Raw genomic sequence first — 24786 nt, forward strand, 5'->3', positions numbered from 1 at the left:
CAGGCAAAAGTAGGCTAACCATGGCAGAGCTGTAACAGTGTTAACACCGACAGATGTTAATAAGCATATCACCATGGTAATAATGTTATAATTGAAATATACAAAGCAATATGTATAGTAACATAAAGAACCATGGAGTAACATGTATGATACAGACAAACAGGCTAGTACAAATAACAGAGCACACTGTGCAGAGACCTATTTGTAAGAAAGAGCAAAAGTAGCAGACAAGAAACGAAACTGCCACCTTGCATGCACCAGTTCATGCACACATTAAGATAGCATAGAAATGTTCAGTAGAAAGTACTTGCTCTTCTGACAGTAGTTTTCTCTATAGCTCAAAAGGTCAGAGGTGCCACCTCAGGGTGTGAATAACCCCGCAAGTACTGGTCACAGGTTTTTAGCTGTCGAGCCTGGGTCAAAGCAATGGGAATTTTTCTCAACTGGCTTGCTTGTGAAACTTCTTACTGGGTCAGCATCCAAAAGGTCAGAAAAGATACCATGGCACTAGCAATGGGGTGGTAAACACTGCAGTGTACTAGAGGTGTGCACCCCCCAACCCCCTGTAGTAGTCTTGGATTTATGACAATATGATACGGCAATATTCCTTTAAAATATGTGATTAACAAGAATTAATCACGTAATATTTGCAGCACCTGTTTTGTTATTGTCTTCATGAATTTAACTTTTAAACAATAACATTAAAGGTGTCTCTTTTCATGAGGTCTGAAATTATGGTTTTCCACCGCTTGTGAACATGCAGATGACTCCAAATTGGACATAGACATCAACAAAAGCATCTAGATTGATTTGGGAAAATTTCAGTTGAATATTCAGTGAGGAAAGTTGTCTTTTGGCATATTGTGTTGTACCAAGATTTGAATAAGGCAGATTGAGAATCTTTGTTTTTGCTCAACATACCCAGGCCTCTGACTGTCTCCAATATAAGTATCTTGTAGGTACTAATTCTTTTGTCAGGGTAGATGCAAAACTTAACAGTATATATAGTGCTCGCCATGAGGTTAGCCAAGCTTGTAGTTGCTATAATGGCATTTGTCCTGCAAAAGTATACTACTAAGTATTTACAGATGTCACAAACCTATATAGCTTTACTTGGCATTGCCTGAACACTTCCTAGTTTTAGCTGTGGGCTGCTTGATTTGAATATTTCTAAAGTTTGACCAATGACCACTTACCAGTGAGCAACAAATCTGAGTGACATGGTGGAATGCATATGTTGATAATCAGATACTTGACTTTGTAGCTCTAAATAAATTTACTCAGCTTTAAATGCCAAAACTAAACAACATTATTAGAAACATGTCCCATTGGTCGGCTGGCTAACAGGCTTTAATTAGAATAGCTAATTTATCCCACCTATTCTATTTTTCTTTTCTAATTATCAAATTTAATTACGATACTATGAAATTAAAATAATGAAACAAAATAAAAACTTATGTAAAAGGGACATACATGACTTTGGTCTTCAAATTTCATGATTTTATGAAACCATACTTTTTATTTTTGCACTCTTATAACCGAAATTTCTTTAAGAATTACTACACGAGATGCAGTCTCTCTGTCACTAAGAAATATTTGTCAAGATGTGCACACTCGTTTAGGGTTGGATGTACAACTAGCCACTGCTCACCCTGTATATTGAAACACCTCTAGGATTTCAGGATGTAAATAACAAAAACTTTATTGGTCAACAAAATTATTTATGCTAGACTGAAATGACGTATCACAACAACCTCATTGACTACGTCGTTCAACTTCAAGATGGTATATGGGCCGATATATCAACAAGTGGATCTTCCCCTTTAAATGTTTGCAACAGGCGTTTTGTGTTTCCCCCAAAGCGCACCTCCCCACAAACATATTCTTTAGCTGTCAACCAATAGTAGCCAAGAGAATCGTCGCCTCCCATCATATTTTGCGCTAGCCTGAACTGTGTGAATACATAAGTACCTCATGGCAGTCTTTATCTGAAATTAACTTTCATCATGGCCGGAGGTATAATGATAAGGAATTTGCACAGACTTTTCAGCCAGTATCTCGGTGCTGCGCGACCATATAGAACTTGCCTTTATCACACCGAAAGGGGAGTGTACGGATACAGACCCAGGCAAACTGAAGAAGACGACACCATACCATCTGTAGGGACCCATACCTTTTCGTTAAACCAAGGTCAGCAGATTGTGGCTTAACTTTTCTGGTGACAGTAATCCCCTAATTTACGATGTAGGGGGCACGAGACAGTTTACCTCGTTTTTAGTTTAGTCACCATAGGTGCTTTGGCATGTCGACAAAGCAGGCCAAATAGCAATGTATGTCGTGAAGTTTTGAAATATTGTCGTTAAAGTTGAAATCAGAGTGCATTGCCGAATTAATTTAACACAGACAGGGTTCACATATCCACTGTCATTTTCTTATTTCTTGTTCTACAGCCCGCAATGACGTTGAAATCTGTGTTGCAACCGCGATGGCTAACTTTATGTTATGTACATCCATTGAGATTAAAAGAAGTTGGAGCCTGTTTGAGTTCATGCAGATTCAGTCAAAGACATTTCAATAAGGTTACTCAATCACATTAGCATTATTGTTTCGAGATAACGACTGTCAAATTATCTGTCACTGAAATGCCCGATTAACCTGTGTAGTGTGAGAGGTTTGCGCGTTTATACCGTGAATACCGGTATATTGCTTAAGACAGCGATTAGAATTGTGAGCCCTCCGAGCGCACCAATACAGACGACGGAAAACTGCTCTAGGGACTACAGAAGTGACAGTAAATTTGACAGTTTGAGCGATTCCATTTGGTAAAGGAATTTCCGGGAAGAGCCACATGACACTCGCTCGTTTTCAAATGGATAACGTCGACTTCGAGGAACCGCACATGAGTGATGTGTTTTTGGAGCACTCATAATAGTGAACAGTTTGATCAGTTTGATTCATTGTTCGTGCAGCTGCTTGAAATATTTCTCCTTAAAAGCATTTAAACTTTTGTGCATGAGGTGTATCTTTAGATGTGGAGAAGGCAACTGCGGAGCTGTGCAACTCCGGAAACTATTTGACTGCAAATAATTCACGCAATCAAGTCTTTGGTCCATATTAGGTTTTCTAATTATTATGTACTGCATAAAGCAGCTTTATAAAAAGATCCATTTCGTTTTGCATTGCTTGAACTTCACCGTGAACACAGGTTAAAGGAGCTTGAGATTCAGCACCATAAATAACTGCTCAAGGATTCCAGAGTTTTGGAGAGAAACAAACATGTGCAAGGTTACATGACAAATTGCTGAACGCTCATTCCCAAAATTCTGAGGCCTTGACCAGACATAAATTTAACTACAGTTTGCACTTGTTTCAGCTGCAGTTTCACTCTGTATCACCTGGGAACTTTCTCTCAAAAACATTTGCTACTTTTCAGGATCAGAATTTGCCTGTTTGTAAAGTGTTAGCCACGAGTTTAACAAAATTCCTTTCTTTTGCATTGTGTGCAGATGTCATCATGTAATTAATGAGTGACAATGTAAGGGTTTAAAGCAGCCATCCGGTAAGGCAGAGCAATTCTGTTAGGAGTAATCAGTGATGTGCTTTTGATTTGAATTCTTTTTGGTTTTACTTAATTTGTTGTCTTGTGTTAACAGATCATGGTTTGGCTCGGCTGGTGGAGGCTTACCGAGCACATGGCCATAAAGCAGCCAAAATTAATCCTCTACTTCCCGATGCACCGGTCATTGAGAAGGTACCTGAAATAAACCGGCTGTCTGGAACCCTCCAGGGACCCTTCAATACAACTGGTGCGTGGAACAATATACAACATCAACAGTTCTTCAACTTCCAGTCTTCCAGTATTGAATATAGTATCAGCCTCAGAATCTGTGCTGTGATTGCAGTTTTAGTAGAGATTGAATTAGTTATTAAAGAATCATCATTTGTATTCCTGGTTTGTACATTACCTGAGCCAGATGCTGTTTTCTGTTGTGCAAAATATTCCATAATACTAAGAAATAACAGTTGAAATATTGTTGTCTTCTAGTATGTAGTGAACATCTGCTTTCTCATGCCTTGCATTCAGTGCTTTAAATGTGATGGGGTAGGGGTGGAATGTGTTTTTTGTAAATATCAAAGTAGCAGTGATAAACACAATATTGAAATCTGTCAAAAAATGTCTATTTTGAAAAGAACAGAAACAGTGCTGCAGCCCAAAGTCCCCCAATGTTACAGTGCCTCAGAACACTACTACAGAGAAAACTGGGAAAAATAAATTAGTTAAAAGTAGGACAGCATAAAATGAAGGGACAGATACTGATGAATAAGTGAGTATGAGACATGTTGCAGGCCCAGGTCTGTCTAGGGCATGGTCCAGCCTTGTTCCTTGGCTGAAGCCCAGGCCTGGAAAGGTGGATGCTTGGAGATGGCCTCTCTTTCAGGACTGGTTGCTTAATGCTAGAGGCTGTGGTGCAGAGTATGCCAGATACAACTCAATGCTAGCGCTCCTAGTCTGGCTATACTGCTGCTGAACAAACAGCTTGTTTGAATATGGGCAGCAGTCAGGATCCAACCACCTTTTTCACAGTGGTTACAGGCTATGTAGAGCATCCAGGGGTTCATGATGGGCCTCTGGGGCCAGTGGATTGTAATGATTACCTCCAGTGTGTCTAGCCCAAGCTGAGACTGTCATGTATGTGATGTGTCACCTGATGGCTGTTACTTTCATTTTAGTTTGACTTATCTTTTATTTATGTTCTAACCATAGTCTTTTTTATTTGACCCAGTCTCCCAGTCACTTTGTTTTATTGTAAATCTGATAGGTCTACTTCTAACTGCTCTCTCTCTTATGGGATATCAGGTGTGCAGGTCAAAACACAGAACACAGTTCATCATCCCAACCCTAGGTATCCAAATCAGTGACTGTTAAATTTCATCTCTTGCTTGCACCAGGTTGAGACTTAGTACAGTTGATTACCACAGACCAAATAAAGCCAACTTCAGTTGTCATCACCTTCTGGAAGCACAACCAGTTTTCTGATAAGGTCCCTACTGTTGTTACCCATAGTGGACAACCGTATTAAACAGTTAAATGGAGACTGACAGCCATATTTAGATGTAGTGTAAACACAGACATAGTTCTGTAAGCCTATAGACTGATTTACTAAAGGCTGTTCTGACAGTCAGTAAGATGGGTATCTGCCTTGTTGTAAGCATTTAAACTGGTTTGTACTCTGACCTTTTTTGTTGCCCTGCTTGCAGTATCACATGTCTCGAGTTAAAAATCACTTTAGTAGAATGTTATTAAAAGTATTGCTTACATGCTGTATTGCCTTTATATTACTCTATCAAGGTGTGGTAAACATATATTTTGTAAAACAGCTCCTATTGTTCTTTTTTTTTATGGGGTGTGTGATGGCCCTCTGCTTCCATTTGGTGCCTACCAGAGGTGATTTGTTTAGTGGACAGGCTTGGTTAAGCCAGATATTATCCATGGCAAAAGAGAAGATCAAGGTTCTAGGTTGCAGTTCACTAGGGCTGAATGATTTGGGGAAAATATCTAAATTGCGTTTTTTCTGACAGATATTGCAATTTCGATTTGATTTGCGATATAATTTTTAAAAGTCAAGCTTCAGTTCAGTATTCACTGTGTAATAGATTTAAAACATGTGATGGAGCATTACCACATGAGATACCAACAGAATTTTAATTGCTCTATATTCTACTGCACAGACGATAACTTAAAGATATGGAATTGCTTCCAACATGTATGTATTGCAGTTTTTTAAATTGGCATAGAACATAGAACAATTGAACATGTAAGGGATAACGCATAGTCATTATCGAAAAATAAACCCTAAGATGGCGAACAGGACTCTGCTTATTATACGGTTACTTGCCAAAACGATAAAAGAAACTTCACACAATGTTTCATTCTAATGATTTTATTGCTGTTTCATGGCTACCGCTGAGTCCTTCCAGCAAACAGAACTTTCAAGTTGCAAGTGTTGCACAGCAACATGTTAGGCTACCTGCAGACTCATCAACTTTTTGCAGATAGCCTGTTTATTTCTGTTACAGTAAGTGAACAGACTACAGAATGATATAAAGATCAGAAGCACAAAACCCGTTGCCAATTGTAGCGGTTATTCATTTTTTTCATCTGTCACTATCAAGAAATATTGGACCTCCGAACGTTGGGATGGCCCATTCAATTTAGTGGAACTTTCTACAGTATTCGAGGAGCTGTAGGTCAGACGCGCTCCATAACGTATATCCTAAATCGCAGCCTTTGCGATTTGCTAATAGCATTGTTTCAAATTGCAGTTTCGTTTTGTAATTGATTAATCGTTCAGCCCTACAGTAGATTAGTGGTACTGGTGATTTGCCCCAGTGGTTGCAATAGTGTTGATTGTAATAAATGTCAGTTTTGGTGTGTAAGGGAAATTTGGAGTCTCCTTATGGAGAGTTGCTAAGTCTCAGAGACAACACACTTCAGATGTGATGAATAATTGCCTCTTTATTTCATGTGCATTGGAGAAGCACACCTCAAAGATGAAGCGCAGTTCTCACTGAGGTTAAGGAGTGCAGAGCTTTTCATACAGTAAGGCAAACAAGTCCAAGGACATGTGTGGGGGTTTGCCAGATAACTTTTCTCATGGAGCACAGGTATTTGGTGTTTGCTCCCAAGTGTTACAGACACACAGAGACCTTGTCTTCTACATTATAAATGCTCATTGTTTCTAACACACAGATGCATTTTGCCACATAAAGTAATAAAGCAAGCCCAGGTCCCTATAATATTAAAACTTCATCGTGACAATTAGTCATGAGGTACATTTTCCTCCTAAAAGTTGCAGTCATGATGCAAATCGATATTTTTCTCACAGGTGTTTAAATAAATCTCAGCTTTTTGGAGAATGAAGACAATGCACACAAGCTTGGTTAAAGTATGCTGTTCATTGAGACATTGTACTCTGAAGGGGTGTTCTGTAATGCGGAGAGGTTTTTCACACAATGCTCCTTTTTATCTCTGACCAGTCACTAGGTATTTGGCCTTGCTCATGCAATCAAACCATAATTACTAGCAATCTTTAGTCGCCAGACGTAAATATTTTCACACCCCCATATTCTTTTAGCGGAAATGTATCGACACAGAACTCTCTAAAACATGTCAGTTATGTTGGTAACAGACAGTTTCACAGAAAGGTATATGTAATGGCTATTTGTATGTATGTATGTATGTATACTAATTATGAATAAAAGAAAGGAATATTTAAAGAATAATCACATTCTCGCAGTGGTCAGGATTATTGGATTTTGAGCTGATGAGTTTGATGACTTCATGGACTGAATCAAATGGATTTTGCAACAATACATTATCTATATAGAATTGATTAAAAGGTAGTTATGCACTTATTATCATTATAATATTGTTATTGTGCTGTTTTGCAACAACTAGTGGCAAGTGAAATTATGTCATCAGTTGTTACCACACTACATATGTATAGTGAGGTGAAAAGAAATGATCTGTCTTCTTTATGCCAGTACTGCTCATAGAATTTCAAATATTTCAGAATCTGTGCTGTGATTGCAGTTTTCATAGTTATTCTGCTTAAAGAATCATTATTTAAATTCCCAGTTTGTGCATTAATACGAACACCTAACAGTTTTATTAACGGCTCTTGGTTGGCACTCCCTCCTAAGTCCTATATTGTTGTAATTGCTTATTTTTATTATGCTTAATTTGCTAAATATTTTCCAGATATATCTCTATGTTCAAAGTAGTAAAAAGCATTAAAAATTAATCAGATTAATTTGTAATATTGTCTCACCATTATTTTCAGAAGTGGGTATGACACTAGACTGAATAACACCATTAAAATGAGTTGCCTGAAAAGCACTGAAACCAAAGAAATATAATAGCCATGGGATTATTGTGATCATACCACGTACTAACAGTTTGAATGTTCCGGGAAGAGATTTTTTGAAATGGCACCTGAGTAATCATTGCTGGGACCTAATGAAAAATTAGTTTTTGCAGATTAAATGCAGAGTGCAACCAGGTTGCATCCAAAGAAGCTTTGTTTTAGGATATACTTTCAGGTGGAGTAAAAAAGTGATTTTTTTTTTTTTGTACATTTTGCTAAGATATATGAAGATGGTGCCCAGGCCCACTTATAAGCTTTGAAGTAACTGTATATTCACAAAGGACACTGTGGGCCATAGCCCCATTTTTTCCAGGACAGTTGCCCAAAGCATACTTTTGCATGTTCCGTTATCAAGGCAGAAGGACTAAACTGGGTCAAAGCAGCCCCCAAATCTCCAGAGTTGAATCCCTCCTAAAATTTACATTTGAAAAACCCACCACAGACATTCACTTGTTACTGCAGTCAAGAAGCATTGACAGAAAAGGCTTGTGACTACTATATAAACTCATTGTTTAACATTCTTTCCATTGTTATGTATCACCAAGGTGGACACACCTGCTGAACTACTGTATAAAGGTTGATGAGTTGAAAATGAGTAGATTTGCTAGTGTTGTAATGTTGATAAAATTAAATATATATATATATATATATATATATATATATTCCTTGCAAACAACTCCAATTATTATACAACTCATTAATCTAAAAAACTGCAGAGAATGAAAGATACATTTGTGGACTGGCATCTTAAACCTTTAATGGTAAATGGCTGTTCTTGTCATAGTATTTACATTTGGGATGCATTTATACTACTGAACTGACATTCAGAGTCACCTCAATAAGCATCAATACTTGCTATGTGCACAAAATCTGAACTTAGGTCGTCACACCTCGTTTCCTCCAAACAACTCCTACCACAGAAAAACAGATGAAACTGGTTTGTCTACATTCTTTGTCTATGCACTGCTGTCTGCAGACCGCCTGCAGAAAATCAGTTAAAGTATTTGCAATCAGTACAGTTGTTTTTCTATTAACCTATTTTTAAGAGATATTCACTAATGCTGGAGCAAGCTCCCATTCCTATCTGTTGTTATTTCACAGCACAAGCTAGGAGAAATAAAGAATTATAACATAAGCATCCTATAGCAACAGTCAAGTCTGCCTATTAGTTTCCTTTGCTGATTTGGGAGTATGCGCTGTCAGATTTGATTGGCTTCATGATTCCCTTCTCATGTAGACAGGTTCCCAACAGGTTATGAGATCACTATGTAGGTCAGCGGAGCTTAAAGAGCTTATTGCCGTGGTCTATGCCAAGCACTTAAATTGACATGAAAAAAAAAATGGTTTAAAGTGCCTAAGCTTAACATTGTGCTGAACCCATTGTCCCAAGGCCTTGGGAAGTGTCCACCTCTAGAGCCTTTTTTTTTTTTTTGCCCTTCTTAGTATCCTGGAAATGATGTTGCTCTTATCAAGGGGAGGGAAAAGTAGGAAATCCTGGAACCCTCAGCAATGTAGTCGATGCATTAGATGTTAAAATAGCTGGGGTTTCTTCCTTGTGATTGCTGTTGTCAAAGATGTGGAGGTTTGCAAGATATGCAGATTTTTTCAATTCTATTAAAGTCTGGTTCAGTGGACTTCCAGTGACTCTACCCTCTTTTCTGCTAGTGCAGGAAGCCATTTCTGTGAAGTGCAGGTTATGAAAGTCTTTATCATCGTGGCAAGCTCAGATCTTTTCAGTGTCAGTTTTTTTGTAGTTTTTCCTGTCATACACCAAGCCTCTAAATGATTAAGACTCTTCTGAAAAGTATCATGCTTCGATAAGATTGATTCAGTTATACTGGCCAGTACACATCACCATTAGTTGCACTCATAGGAAACTTTGGAGCCAGTTCAGCCTCACGTCTTGTCATTTGACATGTTCAGGTCAAATGTGTGAGGAGTATTAGTTTAACTTTGCAGCAGGGAAAGCAAATCAGAACGGTAAAAACATTGGAAATTGGTAGGTTGACACATCACAATTTATCAACCTTGGCATCAGGGCACGTAGTGTCTTGAGATGTTTCCATTCCTACATTGCTAGTGCATAAAGAGAACTCAAGTTTGGTGCATCATGATAGTTGTGAAATGCTTTTTGTGTACTGCTGAAGTTTTGATCAACCTTGTCCTGTTTGTTTTCACATTTTCCACTCAGGTTTACGCCACTTTGGCAAAGCTGAGGCATCCATTGAAGAGGTTGTAGCGTACCTTGAGAGTATCTATTGTGGGAGCATCTCTGTGGAAACCACACAACTCCAGACCCTACAGGAAAGGGAGTGGTTTGCTGACCGTTTTGAGGAACTCAAAAAAGAGACTTTTTCTACAGAGGAGAAAAGGCAACTGGCTAAACTCATGCTTGAATCACAGGTACCACAGAGGCCTTATCCAAACTTTTTTAAGACAAAGGAAAAAATGGCTCATTTTAATTGGTGATTTGGACAAATTAATATTCTGTTCCAACCTGATATAATTATGTGCTAGATTTTGTGTGACCCTTACCAAAAAGATTGTTTCACTAAATCTCTTCTGTGAACGGTAACTGATGTGTAGGCTGAATCTCTAATTTGCAAAAAGTTAAGGATGCTATATCTGTTTAAATTTTAGTCCAGTCACAGTTATTATGTATAAGCCCATTAGTAGTATTGCTTTCTGAAGTCAAGGCCTAGAAATTTATACATGTTCTGGTATGAGTATAAGCACACACAAAAAAAATGTTGGAGCTAAACTGTAGAATTTTGTAGCTTAGCTATCATATCTAAAATTAATGTGTACTTTTAGACACTCCTGTAGGACATTGGGTGGGGACCAATTACAAAAATATTAAGGAGACTAAGGGGTGTCAGTTGTAATAAGTCGACGACATCACGAAAAACATTAAGTTAAAAGATGTTACGATGTGTCTCATGATGATGATGATGATGATGATGATGATGATGATCGTCGTCGTCGTTGTTGTTCATGATAATAGTAATAATAATAATAATAATAATAATAATAATGATAATAATAATAGTAATATAGGGAAAGCAATTGAGATGAGATTTTAGTGCTTTTTAGTGCTTTTTAGTGGTTTAGTGGTTCCCTTACTGTGTCTTCTTTAGGTCACCTGCAAGAATGATTTATTTGCATCAGCAATTTATTATCATGTACAGGCAAATTTGTGGCCAGTGGTTGTAAAGGTTATTAACAAGATTGGAAAAGGTTTATCCACTTCATAGGGCTTCAGTTCGTAAGGTCAAAACAGTTTCAAGATTTATCTTTTACTGAATTTTTTTCCTCTCTCTGATGTGTCAGATTTGAGTTCTTCCCTGAGTTAAAATACAATGGATTCCTCTTAATAGTTCTCAAATAGAAAATAAAGATAATTTACTTTAACCACACAAAAGAGAGTTATTAACAACTCTTAAATGCTTCCAGCTGGCAATGTGAGTTGTCATGCATACATGCAAATTGTCAAGAGATGAAAGGTTATTGGAACAGCTGAAGTAAAAACAAAGTTTAAAAAAAATCTTTTATAGATTTGGGAAAAGAAATTGTCAGATTTGCAAAACAAAGTCAACAGTCCACTGTAAAAGACTAGTAGAATCATTTGGAGTAGTTGTGTTCCTAACAGGACAATGATTTGCATTGTGATGTTGTTTTAAGGAAGAGTTGGGAACAGTTACATCAGTACAGAATGACTCAATGATGAGTCAGAACACAACAAAGACCTCAACCTCTTTTCTCTCTTCCCTCATTCTGCTTGCTCCTCTCTTTCCTCCCCTACTGGAGTCTTGTCACCGCCTTCACATCCACCTCCCTTGAAGATCCTCCCATGAAGATTTAAAAAAATTAACATTTGAACAGACTGCCTCACCACTACGCTTACTAGGCGATCCTTCTGTAACATTAGCTTTGTTTGCCCCACTTTCCCTTTAGTCAGACCACAAAGTGAAGTTCGCACCAATTTAAGCATAACATGAAAATTTACCAGATTATGACTGAATTGGGATTTCTTGCATTGACAGAAAAGTTTATTTCATTGCCTTGGAAAGGTATGAAACGAATGGTACTCCCTGACTGATTTTAAATATTTGGGGAGACCACAGATGAAGCATTATGTAGTGTTTCAGTTCTGTGTCTTGTTTCTTTGCAGTTGCTTTAGAAATGAAATACTCTTAAAATGGACAAAGCCCTGATTATTCTGAGGTGGAATTTTACTCCTCAAATGCCACTGGGGTGTGTTCTGGCCCCTTTCCAACTACAGATAAAAGTTGACAGAAAAGCTTAGATCTGCTGCACTGGCGTCCAGCCTCTTATAGTTGTGGCTGATAATGGTTCTCTCACCCCATATTACAGCATCAAGCAAGAAGTGTCTGAGTGATATGATGAATTTAAGAAATGGGATTGCAAATTACACAGACATTATGAGTTATTTCCTGTTGAGATCTGTTCAGATTTCCTGTTGAGACCTGCGAAATAACAGAACCAAGAATTAATACATCAGCATGTTCTACAAAGACAATTTGGCTGAATATGGATTTTTGTAATTGCAATAACAAGACAGGATCATATTTTTTTTCTCTGAGATAATATTTGTTTTTGCTAAATTGAATATCTGTACCTGTTTTGTGTTTGTGACTTTTAAGGAGTTTGACCGGTTCTTGGCCACCAAGTTTGCCACTGTGAAGCGATACGGAGGTGAAGGAGCAGAGAGCATGATGGGATTCTTCTATGAGCTCTTCCGATCAGCATGTTATAGTGGGGTGACTGACGTGATCATGGGCATGCCACATCGTGGTCGTCTGAACCTGCTGACCGGACTGCTACAGTTCCCTCCTGAGGTTGACTGGAGTTAAAGTCTGCTCTCAAAATGCATGCCTGTTAAGTTTTAGCCTAGTGGATATGTGTGTATATAAAGACTTTCTTCATAATGCTAAATTTTAGTGTTGTGCCAGAGGTTAAGGCCTGGTTAAGATACCCGTAGGAGCTGAGACTTTACTTTTACTTTTTTACTTTTGCTTTTTTTTTACATGCTCCCTTTAGGTGACATTATTCCTAGTTACAACATTGACTTCCATTGTTATGCTGACGATACTCAGATTTTCTTACCTATCCAGCACAATGACCGCTCTGAATTGGCTAACCTTGAGGAATGTCTTACCCTAAATTTTGACAACTGCATCATCTCTCAAAACTCTTCAGCTAAAAACCTTGGTGTGATTTTTGGCTCTAGTCTCTCGCTAGTCACTCATATCAAGAACACAACCAAAACTAACTTTTATCACCTCCGTAACACTGCTAAAATTAGGCCCTTTCTAAGTATGGCTGATGCAGAAACCATTGTTCACGCATTCGTCACGTCTCGCCTCGATTACTGCAATGTTCTTTACTCTGGCCTGCCTGCCCCTAGTACCAATAGTCTTCAGCTGGTCCAGAATGCTGCTGCTAGAATTCTGACCCGAACGAAGAAGTTTGATCACATTACCCCTGTCCTGGCTTCCCTTCATTGGCTCCCAATTCATGCAAGGGCAGATTTTAAGGTTCTTTTATTAACATATAAAATTTTACATGGGCTTGCGCCTTCCTACCTATCTGACTTAATTACACCCTATAACCCACCTTGCACCCTGCGCTCTCAAGATTCTGGACTATTAGTTATTCCAAGAGTTAAAAAGAAGTCCGCCGGCAACCGAGCCTTTTCCTACCGCTCTCCCTTCCTCTGGAATGGTTTACCTACAGAAGTTAGGGAGGCAAACTCTCTCAATACCTTTAAAATGAGAAGAAAGACTTATCTTTTTTCTCGAACTTATGCATAATATAATTTTGATTTGACTTTGTTACAGACATATAAAGCCCTTTGAGACTATAAATAGTGATATTGGGCTCTAAATAAACTTATTATTATTATAATTATTATTATTATCATTATTATTTAAGGGACACAATCCCTTGAGTGCGCACGCACACACATACGCACACACACACACACATACAGATTTACAAATTTTTTATGATCAAATTGCGATAAAATATGTGTTCCCTTACTTGAGCGTAAACATATCCATTCAGTATTAACTTTAGAACAGAATTTTAGTGTCACTTGTCTGCATCTGTCTGCATTGTTTGAAAGGATTGAAATGAGCCAAAGGTCTCACCATTGGCTCATTTCCCACCATTTCAAAAACGTTCAAATCAAGACATAATACACAAGTATCAATGTATTTTTTATGAAACAGTTTAAAATGCTCAACAATAAATTGATGCAATACATACACAACTGATTTAGAAATTGATATAAAACATCGGCAGTTACGTTAAACACTAACATTTACCCCAGCTTTTCACTGAAAAAAAACACTGAGCGAGGCCTTTACTCATTCTCACTCATTATCTAAGCCGCTTATCCTGAATAGGGTCGTGGGGGGTGCTGGAGCCTATCCGAGCGCTCATAGGGCGAAAGGCGGGGAAACACCCTGGACAGGTCGCCAGTCCATCGCAGGGCAGCAAGGCCTTTAAATGTCATAAATAGGTGGTTTGATATAAAGCACACTCTTAGGTTCTGATCTGAAAAATGTTAAGAGGACATTATTTCAAAAATCTTTTCTAAAGAAATAGTAATTTCACTCTCTGCAGGGTTTCTCCAGGTTGCTACACATTTGGTTTTTCGGTGTTTCAGCTAATGTTCCGCAAGATGAGGGGTCTTAGTGAGTTCCCAGAAACCTCCCCCTCTATTGGCGATGTGCTTTCTCACCTAACCTCCACTGTGGACCTGGACTTTGGGGCAGGACATCCACTCCATGTTACTATGTTACCTAACCCCTCCCACTTGGAGGCCATCAATCCTGTGACACAGGGTAAGACTCGTGGCAGGCAGCAAGTCAAATCTGATGGGGACTACTCTGCACACCCACATGCTCAGCCAGGAGACAAGGTCATCTGTGTTCAGGTATTGCACCTACTGAAATTTAAAGTGAAATTTCCTCCACTATCAGACTTTCAGCATGCTATTCATAGTGCCACAAACAGGTTTACAACAGACATGTTTCTTCAGCTTCTGCAATCTGGATCACTTGATTTCATGCCAAAAGAAAATCTTAGTACCTGTTATGGTGTTTGTGGAAAGTACCTAAGAATAGGATAATGAAATAAGTTTTAAACATGTTACAGGATAAGGGAAGAAGTCGCAAGAAATTGGAGCATATATGTGAAGAAATAATCTCCACCTACTTTACTCTCACAGGTCCATGGGGATGCCTCATTTTCAGGGCAAGGAATTGTACCAGAGACTTTCACTCTGTGTAACCTGCCCCACTTCCGGGTTGGTGGCAGCATTCATCTCATTGTGAACAATCAAGTTGGTTATACAACCCCCTCTGAGAGAGGAAGATCATCATTGTACTGCAGTGATGTTGGTATGTGATTTTTGTAGTAATTGTATTCTGATATGCATGTACATAATATTTTTATGACCATTTTTGTGTAGAGTGTCATATGACAAATAACAAAAATCTCTTGGTGCTGACCTGGTATATCATTTCTTCTATATTGTGCAATCTGTAGTTTATGGAACACTTTTAAAGGTTGAGAGTTCGTGAAATGCACGGATGAATTTTTTTATTAACAAAACAGCCTCATTCATTTTGGTAATCACTTCACTTTTGTTTTGGAGACTCGTGTTAATTATTATTGAATAATGTTAACCTTGTTTTTTATAACTGAGTAATGTTTAATGCATTGCTCAGGTAAAATGGTGGGTTGTGCTGTGGTCCATGTGAACGGGGATGATGCTGAGGATGTGCTTAAAGCAACACGGCTGGCAGTGGAATATCAGCGGCGCTTCCGAAAAGATGTGATTGTAGATCTGTTGTGTTACCGCCAGTGGGGGCACAATGAACTAGATGAACCTTTCTTCACGAATCCAGCTATGTACAAAATTATCCGGTGAGTTATTCATCCAACTTTGCATGGGTGTACTGTTGAATGAAAGATCTGGGGATTGTGGTTACGTTTATTAAATAATGGGGAGGAAACAGATGTATTTTAATCGCGGAAGTGCCTGCATTTTTCTTTTTCACTTTTTTTTTCATTTTTTAGGTGAATAATAAAGCCATGACTTAACCATACAGATAGACATGTGATTTCATGTTCTTTGAACATAATTTAAACTCTTGTTAAAAGACATCTCTCACTCCCCTGCATCTAGTGTGTCAATTAGGTAGTTTTTTAGTGCCTGAAGTAATTTCTAGTGTTAGTTTGACTGAAGTGTTAACTGTTTTTTTTTTTTTTACATTTCATAACTGTCCAGCTCCAGAAAGAGCATCCCAGACTCATACTCAGACAAGCTCATCTCAGAGGGGCTAATGGCAGAGGAAGAACGTGGACAGATCAAGTCAGCTCACTATGCTATGCTCAATGACCGACTGTCCAATATGACTCTGTACAGCCCCCCACCCACCAACCTCCAGGGCCGCTGGGGTGACTTGGTGGAGCCACAAAATCGTGTCACTTCATGGGACACAGGTGCCCCAGTGGCCCTGCTGCAGTTTGTGGGTGCCAAGTCAGTGGACATTCCTGAGGAAATCCAGCTGCACAGTCACCTTAGGAAGACACATGTACAGGTAAAACTACATGAAATGTTCCTGTTTCAAAGGGGAAATTTTTATACCATGATAAACAGCATACTGTGCTCTAAACCAGAGGGCAAACACCTTGTAAATTGTAATATTTGAATTCATCTAAAACATAGGACAGTAATATTGAATTAAAAACAATTATGGTTAACTTAAGAGTGTGGGCCTCATTTTACTGTCATGCAAAGAGGACTCGCAAGTTTTTGTAAACATGGTCGTGGAGTTTTGACCATGCACTGCACCTTTTAATATTATTCATACTTTTGATGAATATGTGGAAAAGAGAAAGGTAAACTAAAAACCCTTTGATGAGCAGCAGCTTAAAGTGCTTTACTGTATGGCATAAAAATACAACAAAATGGAAATTAAAAAATGTAACTAAGCAGTAAAAACAATTAGTTAATATATTTGCAAATGGAAATTTGAACTGTATCTTGCCAATTTTATCTGATTTTCGTGAAACTGTAGACACATAACAGAAACATGGAACTTCATTGGTTATTCAGTCTAGAGCCAAAATGGGTCTAAACGGTACATCGTAACAAAAGCTTATGAAAAAGCATTAAAACTGTTTTACTACTTGCAGCTCTGGGTTAATTAGCATTGGTTGTGTAAGTCAAGTTTAGACCAGAGTTGTGCAACGTTAGTTAAAATTTGTAAATGTGGTTGTTAATGTTTGACAAGGCCACATAAAAGGCTTAGATAATTCATTTTTGTATATATCCGTAACTATCTTTTTTGTGATCTCAAGAGGCATCTAAAATCTAAAATCCATCAGAACACTACATTAGATTTTAGTGGACACTAAAATAGAATTCCCTTTGGGTACAAATATCTAATAATAGTGGATACAGACATATTAGTTTCAGTATTCTTATCAAATAGATATTTTTAGATATTGATAAACAAACTTATCAACTTCATAAAAATCTTAAAAGGCTGAAATTACTCCTACAGCATGATTACTTTTGTGGCAATTCTTGACAGTTTAAAAGTGCCGCGTGTAATTTTGTGGATTTTTTTTGTGGAAACTGTTTTCAGAAAATAAGGATAATTTGATTATTTCTTTTATTAAAAAATAAAAGAAAATTTTAAAATATATGTTCGTTTTTATTAAGGCTATGAATAATTTTGGTGAGCACATCACATTCATTTTGCATTTTCAGAGCAAGTCACAGAAAATGGGAGCTGTTCCTAAGTTTGGCTTTGCTGTGTGTTGTTTATGAGTGATTTCAGTCACTGCTCATGTGTCAAAGTGCTTTTTGCTCAGATGCTCTGAGGCAGCATGGGTAAAGTGTGATAAGAATTATTGATTATATATGTAGAATCTTCTGTCATTCACAATACTCTTTGTAACAGCTGAATCAGGCTAACACATCTAAGTACAATCACTTGAGAATACACCACACCTAGCATTATTTTACCATATAATCAGTCAGTGTTAATGGAATTCTGACAATAAAATATTAATTAAACTTAAATTTGTCTGTTTTCGATAAAAATTTGTAATGTTGTCATTGCAGCACAGCTAGTCCCAAAAATAGTGTCTGTTCTTGCAGATGCGACTCCAGAAACTTGAGGAGGGAGCCAAGCTGGACTGGTCCACAGCTGAAGCCATGGCCTTCGGCTCACTCCTCTGTCAAGGTAAACAGTTTTCTTGGCTTTGAGAGCATGTGGGTACTGTCTGTAGATACTTCCACTATAGGAATGAAAAGGAAAAAGCTACAAGTTTTGCTTTATTTGTTTATTTATTTATTCACTCATTCATTTATGTATTTATTTCTTACTTGAAGGTTTTAACATCCGGATCAGTGGCCAAGATGTGGGTCGAGGTACATTTAGTCAGCGTCATGCCATGGTGATTTGCCAGGAAACAAGTGAAATGTATATTCCCCTTAATCACATAGATCCTGAGCAGAAGGGCTTCATGGAGGTAAATACTAGCGTTTGATATTTGATGTATGTTCACAAAATGGGTGTTTTATAAGCAGGTCAAGGTTCAGTTAACTGGGCTGGTTGAAGGTGGAATGAGGCATATAATTGTAGAATGCTGAGGAAGGCCAACATTGGTAACAGAAAAACTACCAAAAAAAGACTGTTTTGGAGCATTTGTCCATTTGTATCTTGCAAATTATAGTGTTATATGCATGAATGTTATGATGGACATTACCAAAGTCCAGATACCGCATTAGTCCATTATAGCATTATTATATAGTCTTTTCTACTTTGGACAAATATTTTTGAAATCATTAATTTGCCATTGTTATATTTATATGTTTGTGTGTTTTAGGTGTGCAACAGTGCCCTGTCTGAAGAGGCTGTACTGGGGTTTGAATATGGTATGAGTATTGCCCAGCCTAAGCTTCTACCCATATGGGAGGCTCAGTTTGGGGACTTCTTCAATGGTGCCCAAATTATCTTTGACACTTTCATCTCAGGAGGTACAATCACAACTCCAACTTTTTTTGATTTTTAGGTGCCCTTAATTTTTGTCTGAAACGTTATATCATTCTGATATTTTCATTTCACTTCACATTCTTTACATTCTTTTTAGACAGTGTTGTCTGTGCAAGTAGCCCACATCATTCGCAGTTCAAATGAAGCATAGATATGAACGTAAATTTTGAACTGAAGTTGCATGAACATTACATATTAAATTACATGTTGGCTTGTCTAGGTGAGGCCAAGTGGTTGTTGCAGAGTGGCATTGTCATCCTGTTGCCACATGGATACGACGGAGCTGGGCCAGAACATTCATCCTGCCGCATTGAGCGCTTCTTACAGGTGAGTTCACCTGTTCTCTGGTTTCAGTTCTGCTTTTCTACTATGCAGAAGGCATTCAGTCATCACAAGAGTATTTATTATGAAATGTGTGTGCTAAGAGGACTAAATTGTTAGAAAAGTATTAATTAGAAAAAAAGTTCCAGTTGGAATACCTCTTTGGTGTTCAAGTAGGTTGCAGGTTAATTCCATATCTGTCTGTCTACATTGTTTTGAAAGTGCTGGAGTATGATGTGAGGCCATTTCACACTCAAACTGTGTATGTAGACTGCGGATCAATCTTGACTATTTTGAGTCAAAATGATGGAAAATACACAAAACATAGTCTTTCAAACGCTTGAATGTATTTTGTCATTGCACTCTTACAGTGCAAGTGGTCTACTTATCCATCTTATGTACTTATTGTTTCTGTACTACCATAATTTTGCTTGACCCCTCAGCCTCCCAACCCCCAGTCATCTGTGATTTCGTCATCTTTCTCCAATTTTAATTTGTCTTAATTTGTACTCAAATTAATATGTATAGAAAGAAATGTTTGTTTGTTTGTGAATTTCTGTGAACTTCTAAGATGTGTGACAGCAAAGAGGAAGGTGTTGACAGTGACACAGTGAACATGGGAGTGGTGCACCCCACCACCCCAGCACAGTACTTTCACCTGCTTCGGCGTCAGATGATTCGCAATTTCCGCAAACCACTCATTGTTGCTGGACCTAAAACACTTTTGCGTTTCCCAGTGAGTCAAGTTCTTGTTCTCTCTGTGTCAGTGGTTGTTTGATAGTGTCAGCTATGTAAAAGCAAAACCAAACTTAAAAAGCTGTTGTTATGAATTTCAAGTATGCATTTGACTGTAAGTGTCCTTGTTCCACAATCACGTATTTTGTCATCATGCATGCTAACATGTGAGTGTTTTTGCGCTTGCTGGTATGGGTTCATTTACTGAGCTGGAATGTGTTTAGACTGTAAGGATTAGACTGTGCATGACTGATTTTGTAAATCATTGAACAACAGGAGACATGGAGTACTTTTCTTGTCCTTCACATTAGGGGGCAGTATCTACCTTAGCAGATCTGGCTCCAGGCACATCCTTCAAGCCTGTAATTGGTGATCATTCAGTTAAACCTGAAAGGTAATTGTCAGATCTAGTCTAAAAAAGAAATATCATGTACACCAGAATGAACCAATGTAACATATCAAAAGAGTTTGACTTGTTAATGTAATGGTCAAACGCCCTAAAGATGTTCTTTTACCTAAATTTAACAGTGCTCTGTTGTCTGTGCAGTGTTCAGCGGGTCGTGCTGTGCTCAGGGAAACACTACTATGCCTTGCTGAAACATAGGGAGACGTTACCAAAGGCCACTGAGACCACTGCATTAATAAGAATGGAGGAGCTGTGCCCCTTCCCACTGGAACCCTTGCAGCAGGAGCTGTCTAAATATGTCAATGCCAAAGGTAAGCCAAAAATCAATGCTGGAAGCTAACCATTGGACTCAGCTTCACATTAGTGGCAGTGGCTCCAAGTTGTTATTCTGACATTAAACTTTATGCTCAGATGCTCGCAGTATTGAATTTATTGTTCACGTGTATTCATTGCTTTTATTTTTACAGTTGTTTTTCCTAAGATTCTTGAACAGTACACAATGTGTATTCTTGCAGAGTTTATTTGGAGTCAAGAGGAACCACAGAACATGGGCGCCTGGTCCTTTGTGGCTCCAAGATTTGAGAAACAGCTGGCCTGTAAGGTAAGGACCTGTGTTAGACTGCTCTTAACATGGTAGATATGTTGACCTGTTATTTAGCTGCATTATGTATATAATACAAATAAGCAAGTGGTTTTCAAATGTGAGGTTCAGGACAACATTTTGTCATGTAATGTACCAAACATTTTACAGTTGTGCTGGGTTGGTGAGGATTGATTGACGCTCCTAGTAATAACCCTCAATTTGTTTTCTTTAAACACTGTTCATGTACCACAGATTTGGCTAAAATCGCATGTCATGTGGAGAAAATTTGTAAATACTTATGACAGTCAGAAACTAGAGTAGTTTCTAATAACTTCCCATATCAGTTCAAGGCCAGATAATAATTTGAGTAGGCTGAACCTATATTGTGGCTTCCAACCACAGTTTAACATACTTCTAGGCTTGGTTTAAAGTATGAAACCAATAAATAAATAAGAAATGTTCACTGTGAATGCAAACCTGTTGCTATGAATTCTGGAAATTTAAATGGCTGGTTTTCCCAAAGGTGATGAAAATTTGCTATCTCTGATAAAATAAATCTATAATGTGTGTTTTAGACAACACGTTACTCACTTTTCACTACCATAACAAGACCTCTTGGTTGTACATATTTCCAATGTTAGCCCATTCCACTTAGACTGTGCTTTATTGCCTAATGCTCTTGCAAACTTTTCTGCACTGCGTGGTAGATGGCCTTCAAAGTGAATGCTGTTAAGCGCTGTGGTGGAGTCCTATCTGAATTTTATAACTCCTAATTTTAGCTCTTTTATTTAAAGGTAGTTTTTGGATTTCACAGTAGGTTCTTGATAAATACTTGATACTTGATAAATGTGGGTTAACTCTCTTGTGAACTTTATTGATTGCTAACTGATATTGCCCTTTGCCTTTCTTTAGTTGCGGTTAGTCAGCAGGCCTTCACTACCTGCCCCAGCAGTAGGCATTGGAACTCTTCACAAACAACAAGAAGAGGCAGTCCTGTCAGCCACCTTCAGTTGATGCAACTAAAATCGACACCCTGTTGAGGGTATCCTCCTACACTATCCTCCTACATCCTCCTATTTCAGCATTTCTGGATTTCATACTTCAATGATAACGATTTACTTCTTTTTGTCACATTGTTTTTTCAGTACAGTTTACACATTCGCAATGATAACACTAACAGTGATCACACAGGGTTGTAAAATTAAATTGCGGCCAAATGGATAATCAGATAAAACCTCTCTGTAGAACAGATGAATGAAACCACAGCAGTTTTCCCAAGCTTCTTAAACAAAATTATCCATCAGAGTACAACACAGCAATGACATAGTTTTACCCAATTTCAGTTGAAAATAGAGGGATTCCCTTTTTGCTTAAGTATTAAAATGAAGGAATTAATTGGGATGTAAGCGGAGGTGCTACAGCACAAGTAAACTTACCCTCAAAAATAAGAGTAATGAAAAGGCACTTAAGAATTTCATACACCACTAACAAATGTTTAAGCGCTAACTCAGTTGCACGTGGTGCTCGAGAAATGACATGATTATAAAATTAGGTTTGGACTGTCAGTGGGTTCTGAATTATTTATACATGACGTGATTGTTTTAGCTGCTGTGATGTGTGGTGTTTTGTAATATACATGAGAACTTTATTGTTTACATCTGATACAATAAATGGTTCCTAAAATAATGACTGAAGATTATGAACAAAAAAAAAATGGAATTAAAAAAATGGATAAAAAATGAGATGTTCAAACTTTTGTTGATTTGTTTATGTGGTTACTGAAAGAAGAGAGTGTATTGCTTTCTTTTACACTATGGAGTCACAGCATATAACTTATCATTATAGATCTCCCCTGATTCATACAGCACCGTTGCCATAGACAAAAGAAACACAACCATATGCCTACTTTCCTACACAGTAAAATAGCCATGGTATCTCTTATCACATAGGTAAGATCACTATGATAGTGGGTCGCCTACTAAGAAGTGGGAGAGGGACATAGCAGTCCTTGCCCACTGAAAAGAACATGATTGGTTGTGCTACCTCAGACACTTGGTAACAGGCTGCAAATGAAACACTGTTCTAGGTCTCGCCTCAGCTTTGAAAGCAGATTAGTGTGTGGTAACACCTAACCAACGATTTTCTTGAATTTGTAATATTTCAGTACTTCGTGTACCATTTAAGAGACGTGTACCCCATAGTCCTTTTGCACAAGCTTTCCCAACAGTCACCTGTTAACATATGAAAGACATCTCATGCAAAACAGCACTATTTACTTTTTACATTTACTTTTACTCAGATTTTAAGTTCTTCTTTTCTTCTTTACTTGCACTTGTTTTTTTGTGTCTTCAGATTCAGTTTATCTGTGAAAACTGGACTTGCACAGAAAATAAAGAAAGAAAATGGATACCTAACTCATTATCTGATGTATTTACAGATACAAGCCATTCATACAAAACAAACTGCTTGTTGATCTTTTACTACTACATCTTCCTTCTTTCTGCGTCTCCTTTCTTTCACTGTCGATGCCGTGTGGGTCTTTAGATAAATAGCAACTGCTTTTGTGTATTTAATTAAAGCATTAGCATGGATTCAGGATACATTTGTTCAACTATACCACTAAGTTGTATGTTCTATGGAACACTGTTTGTGTCTGCGTTACACATGATGATAATTACAGTTATGAGAGGATGAAATATAACTGTTAGCAGTGGCATATGGGACATGATAACGCTCCCTTTCCTGAGATGTCATACTTGTCATCATACTGTAGGCACCAAATTACATAACAGTATAAGATGTTCAACTTTATGACAGTGCGAGGTCTTGGATTGTTGGTTCCAAGGGCAAAGATCTCTGTACCATAGTGGTAATTTATTGTTGTCATTCATAGCTGGAAAGGGGAGGAAAGTTTTGCAATTAGTGGCCATCTTAGGTGAGCCTGTAACCTGACAGCGTACATGACCAAGTACTAAAATGGGGGAGTCAACATCTTCTAAAATGCTCCGATCTTCAGATGCATGACAGGCTGTCAGGACAGGTTGACGTCAGTGAGCTATTATGTTGTCAGCTCTGGGTATTCTATTGTTTGTGAGATAAGAAACTCTGCACTGATCTTTTAAAAATTGCAACTTTGAGGTTCTCCCTGGCAGAAATCTGTCACATTGATAGAAGTCTTATGGATTTGTTTCGAATCTTTCCTTGTCTTCATAATATAGATGGTTTTTAAGCCAGTGCTAATCAAAAGAAGGACCTCCCTTAAATAGATGTATTTAACTTGCCATAAAAAACAAATCTGGTATCAATATTTAAGCAATCAGTTATTTTAAGTTTTAAATGATACCTCAAAAACAAACTATTATTGTTTTAAGTCACTCAAAAAGGGGATGAAGCACTGAAGTTGCACTGAAGTACGTGAGTGTCTGAATAATTAATTTTAGCTCTGTCCATTCTTCAGTATTCTCATTTTAAATGTGGCAGCAAATTGCACCATTGTCCACAACTGAAATTGATGGTGGTCAGTTAAATATTGAGAACTGAACAATGTCACAAAGATGTATATGAATTATTATGGCCACTCATCAGTCTGGCCATGTATTTTTTTGTATATGAAGAATGTTTCCAGAAATATTCCTCAAGTGAATTCCATAGTAATTACAATCAAAAAGCATCATTTTGCTTCCTTTCTAGTTTGAAGAAGTATCAGAC

The 24786-nt window shown here is 37.8% G+C and overlaps 1 protein-coding gene across 1 annotated transcript; it reads left to right on the plus strand.

The window, feature by feature from the left end:
• Positions 1–1960: 1960 nt before the first annotated feature.
• dhtkd1 (dehydrogenase E1 and transketolase domain containing 1) lies at positions 1961–23485 on the plus strand. Its single transcript, XM_030768406.1, has 17 exons — positions 1961–2190; positions 3654–3806; positions 10120–10331; positions 12593–12787; positions 14623–14892; positions 15187–15358; positions 15689–15887; positions 16252–16564; positions 18136–18220; positions 18370–18509; positions 18867–19017; positions 19254–19360; positions 19926–20090; positions 20401–20483; positions 20637–20806; positions 21011–21096; positions 21991–23485. The coding sequence occupies exons 1-17, from the start codon at positions 2007–2009 to the stop codon at positions 22090–22092; spliced, it is 2787 nt and encodes a 928-aa protein (XP_030624266.1). The 5' UTR covers positions 1961–2006; the 3' UTR covers positions 22093–23485.
• Positions 23486–24786: the final 1301 nt, after the last annotated feature.

Source organism: Chanos chanos, chromosome 1 (genome assembly GCF_902362185.1).
Source record: "Chanos chanos chromosome 1, fChaCha1.1, whole genome shotgun sequence".
Classification (NCBI taxonomy): domain Eukaryota; kingdom Metazoa; phylum Chordata; class Actinopteri; order Gonorynchiformes; family Chanidae; genus Chanos; species Chanos chanos.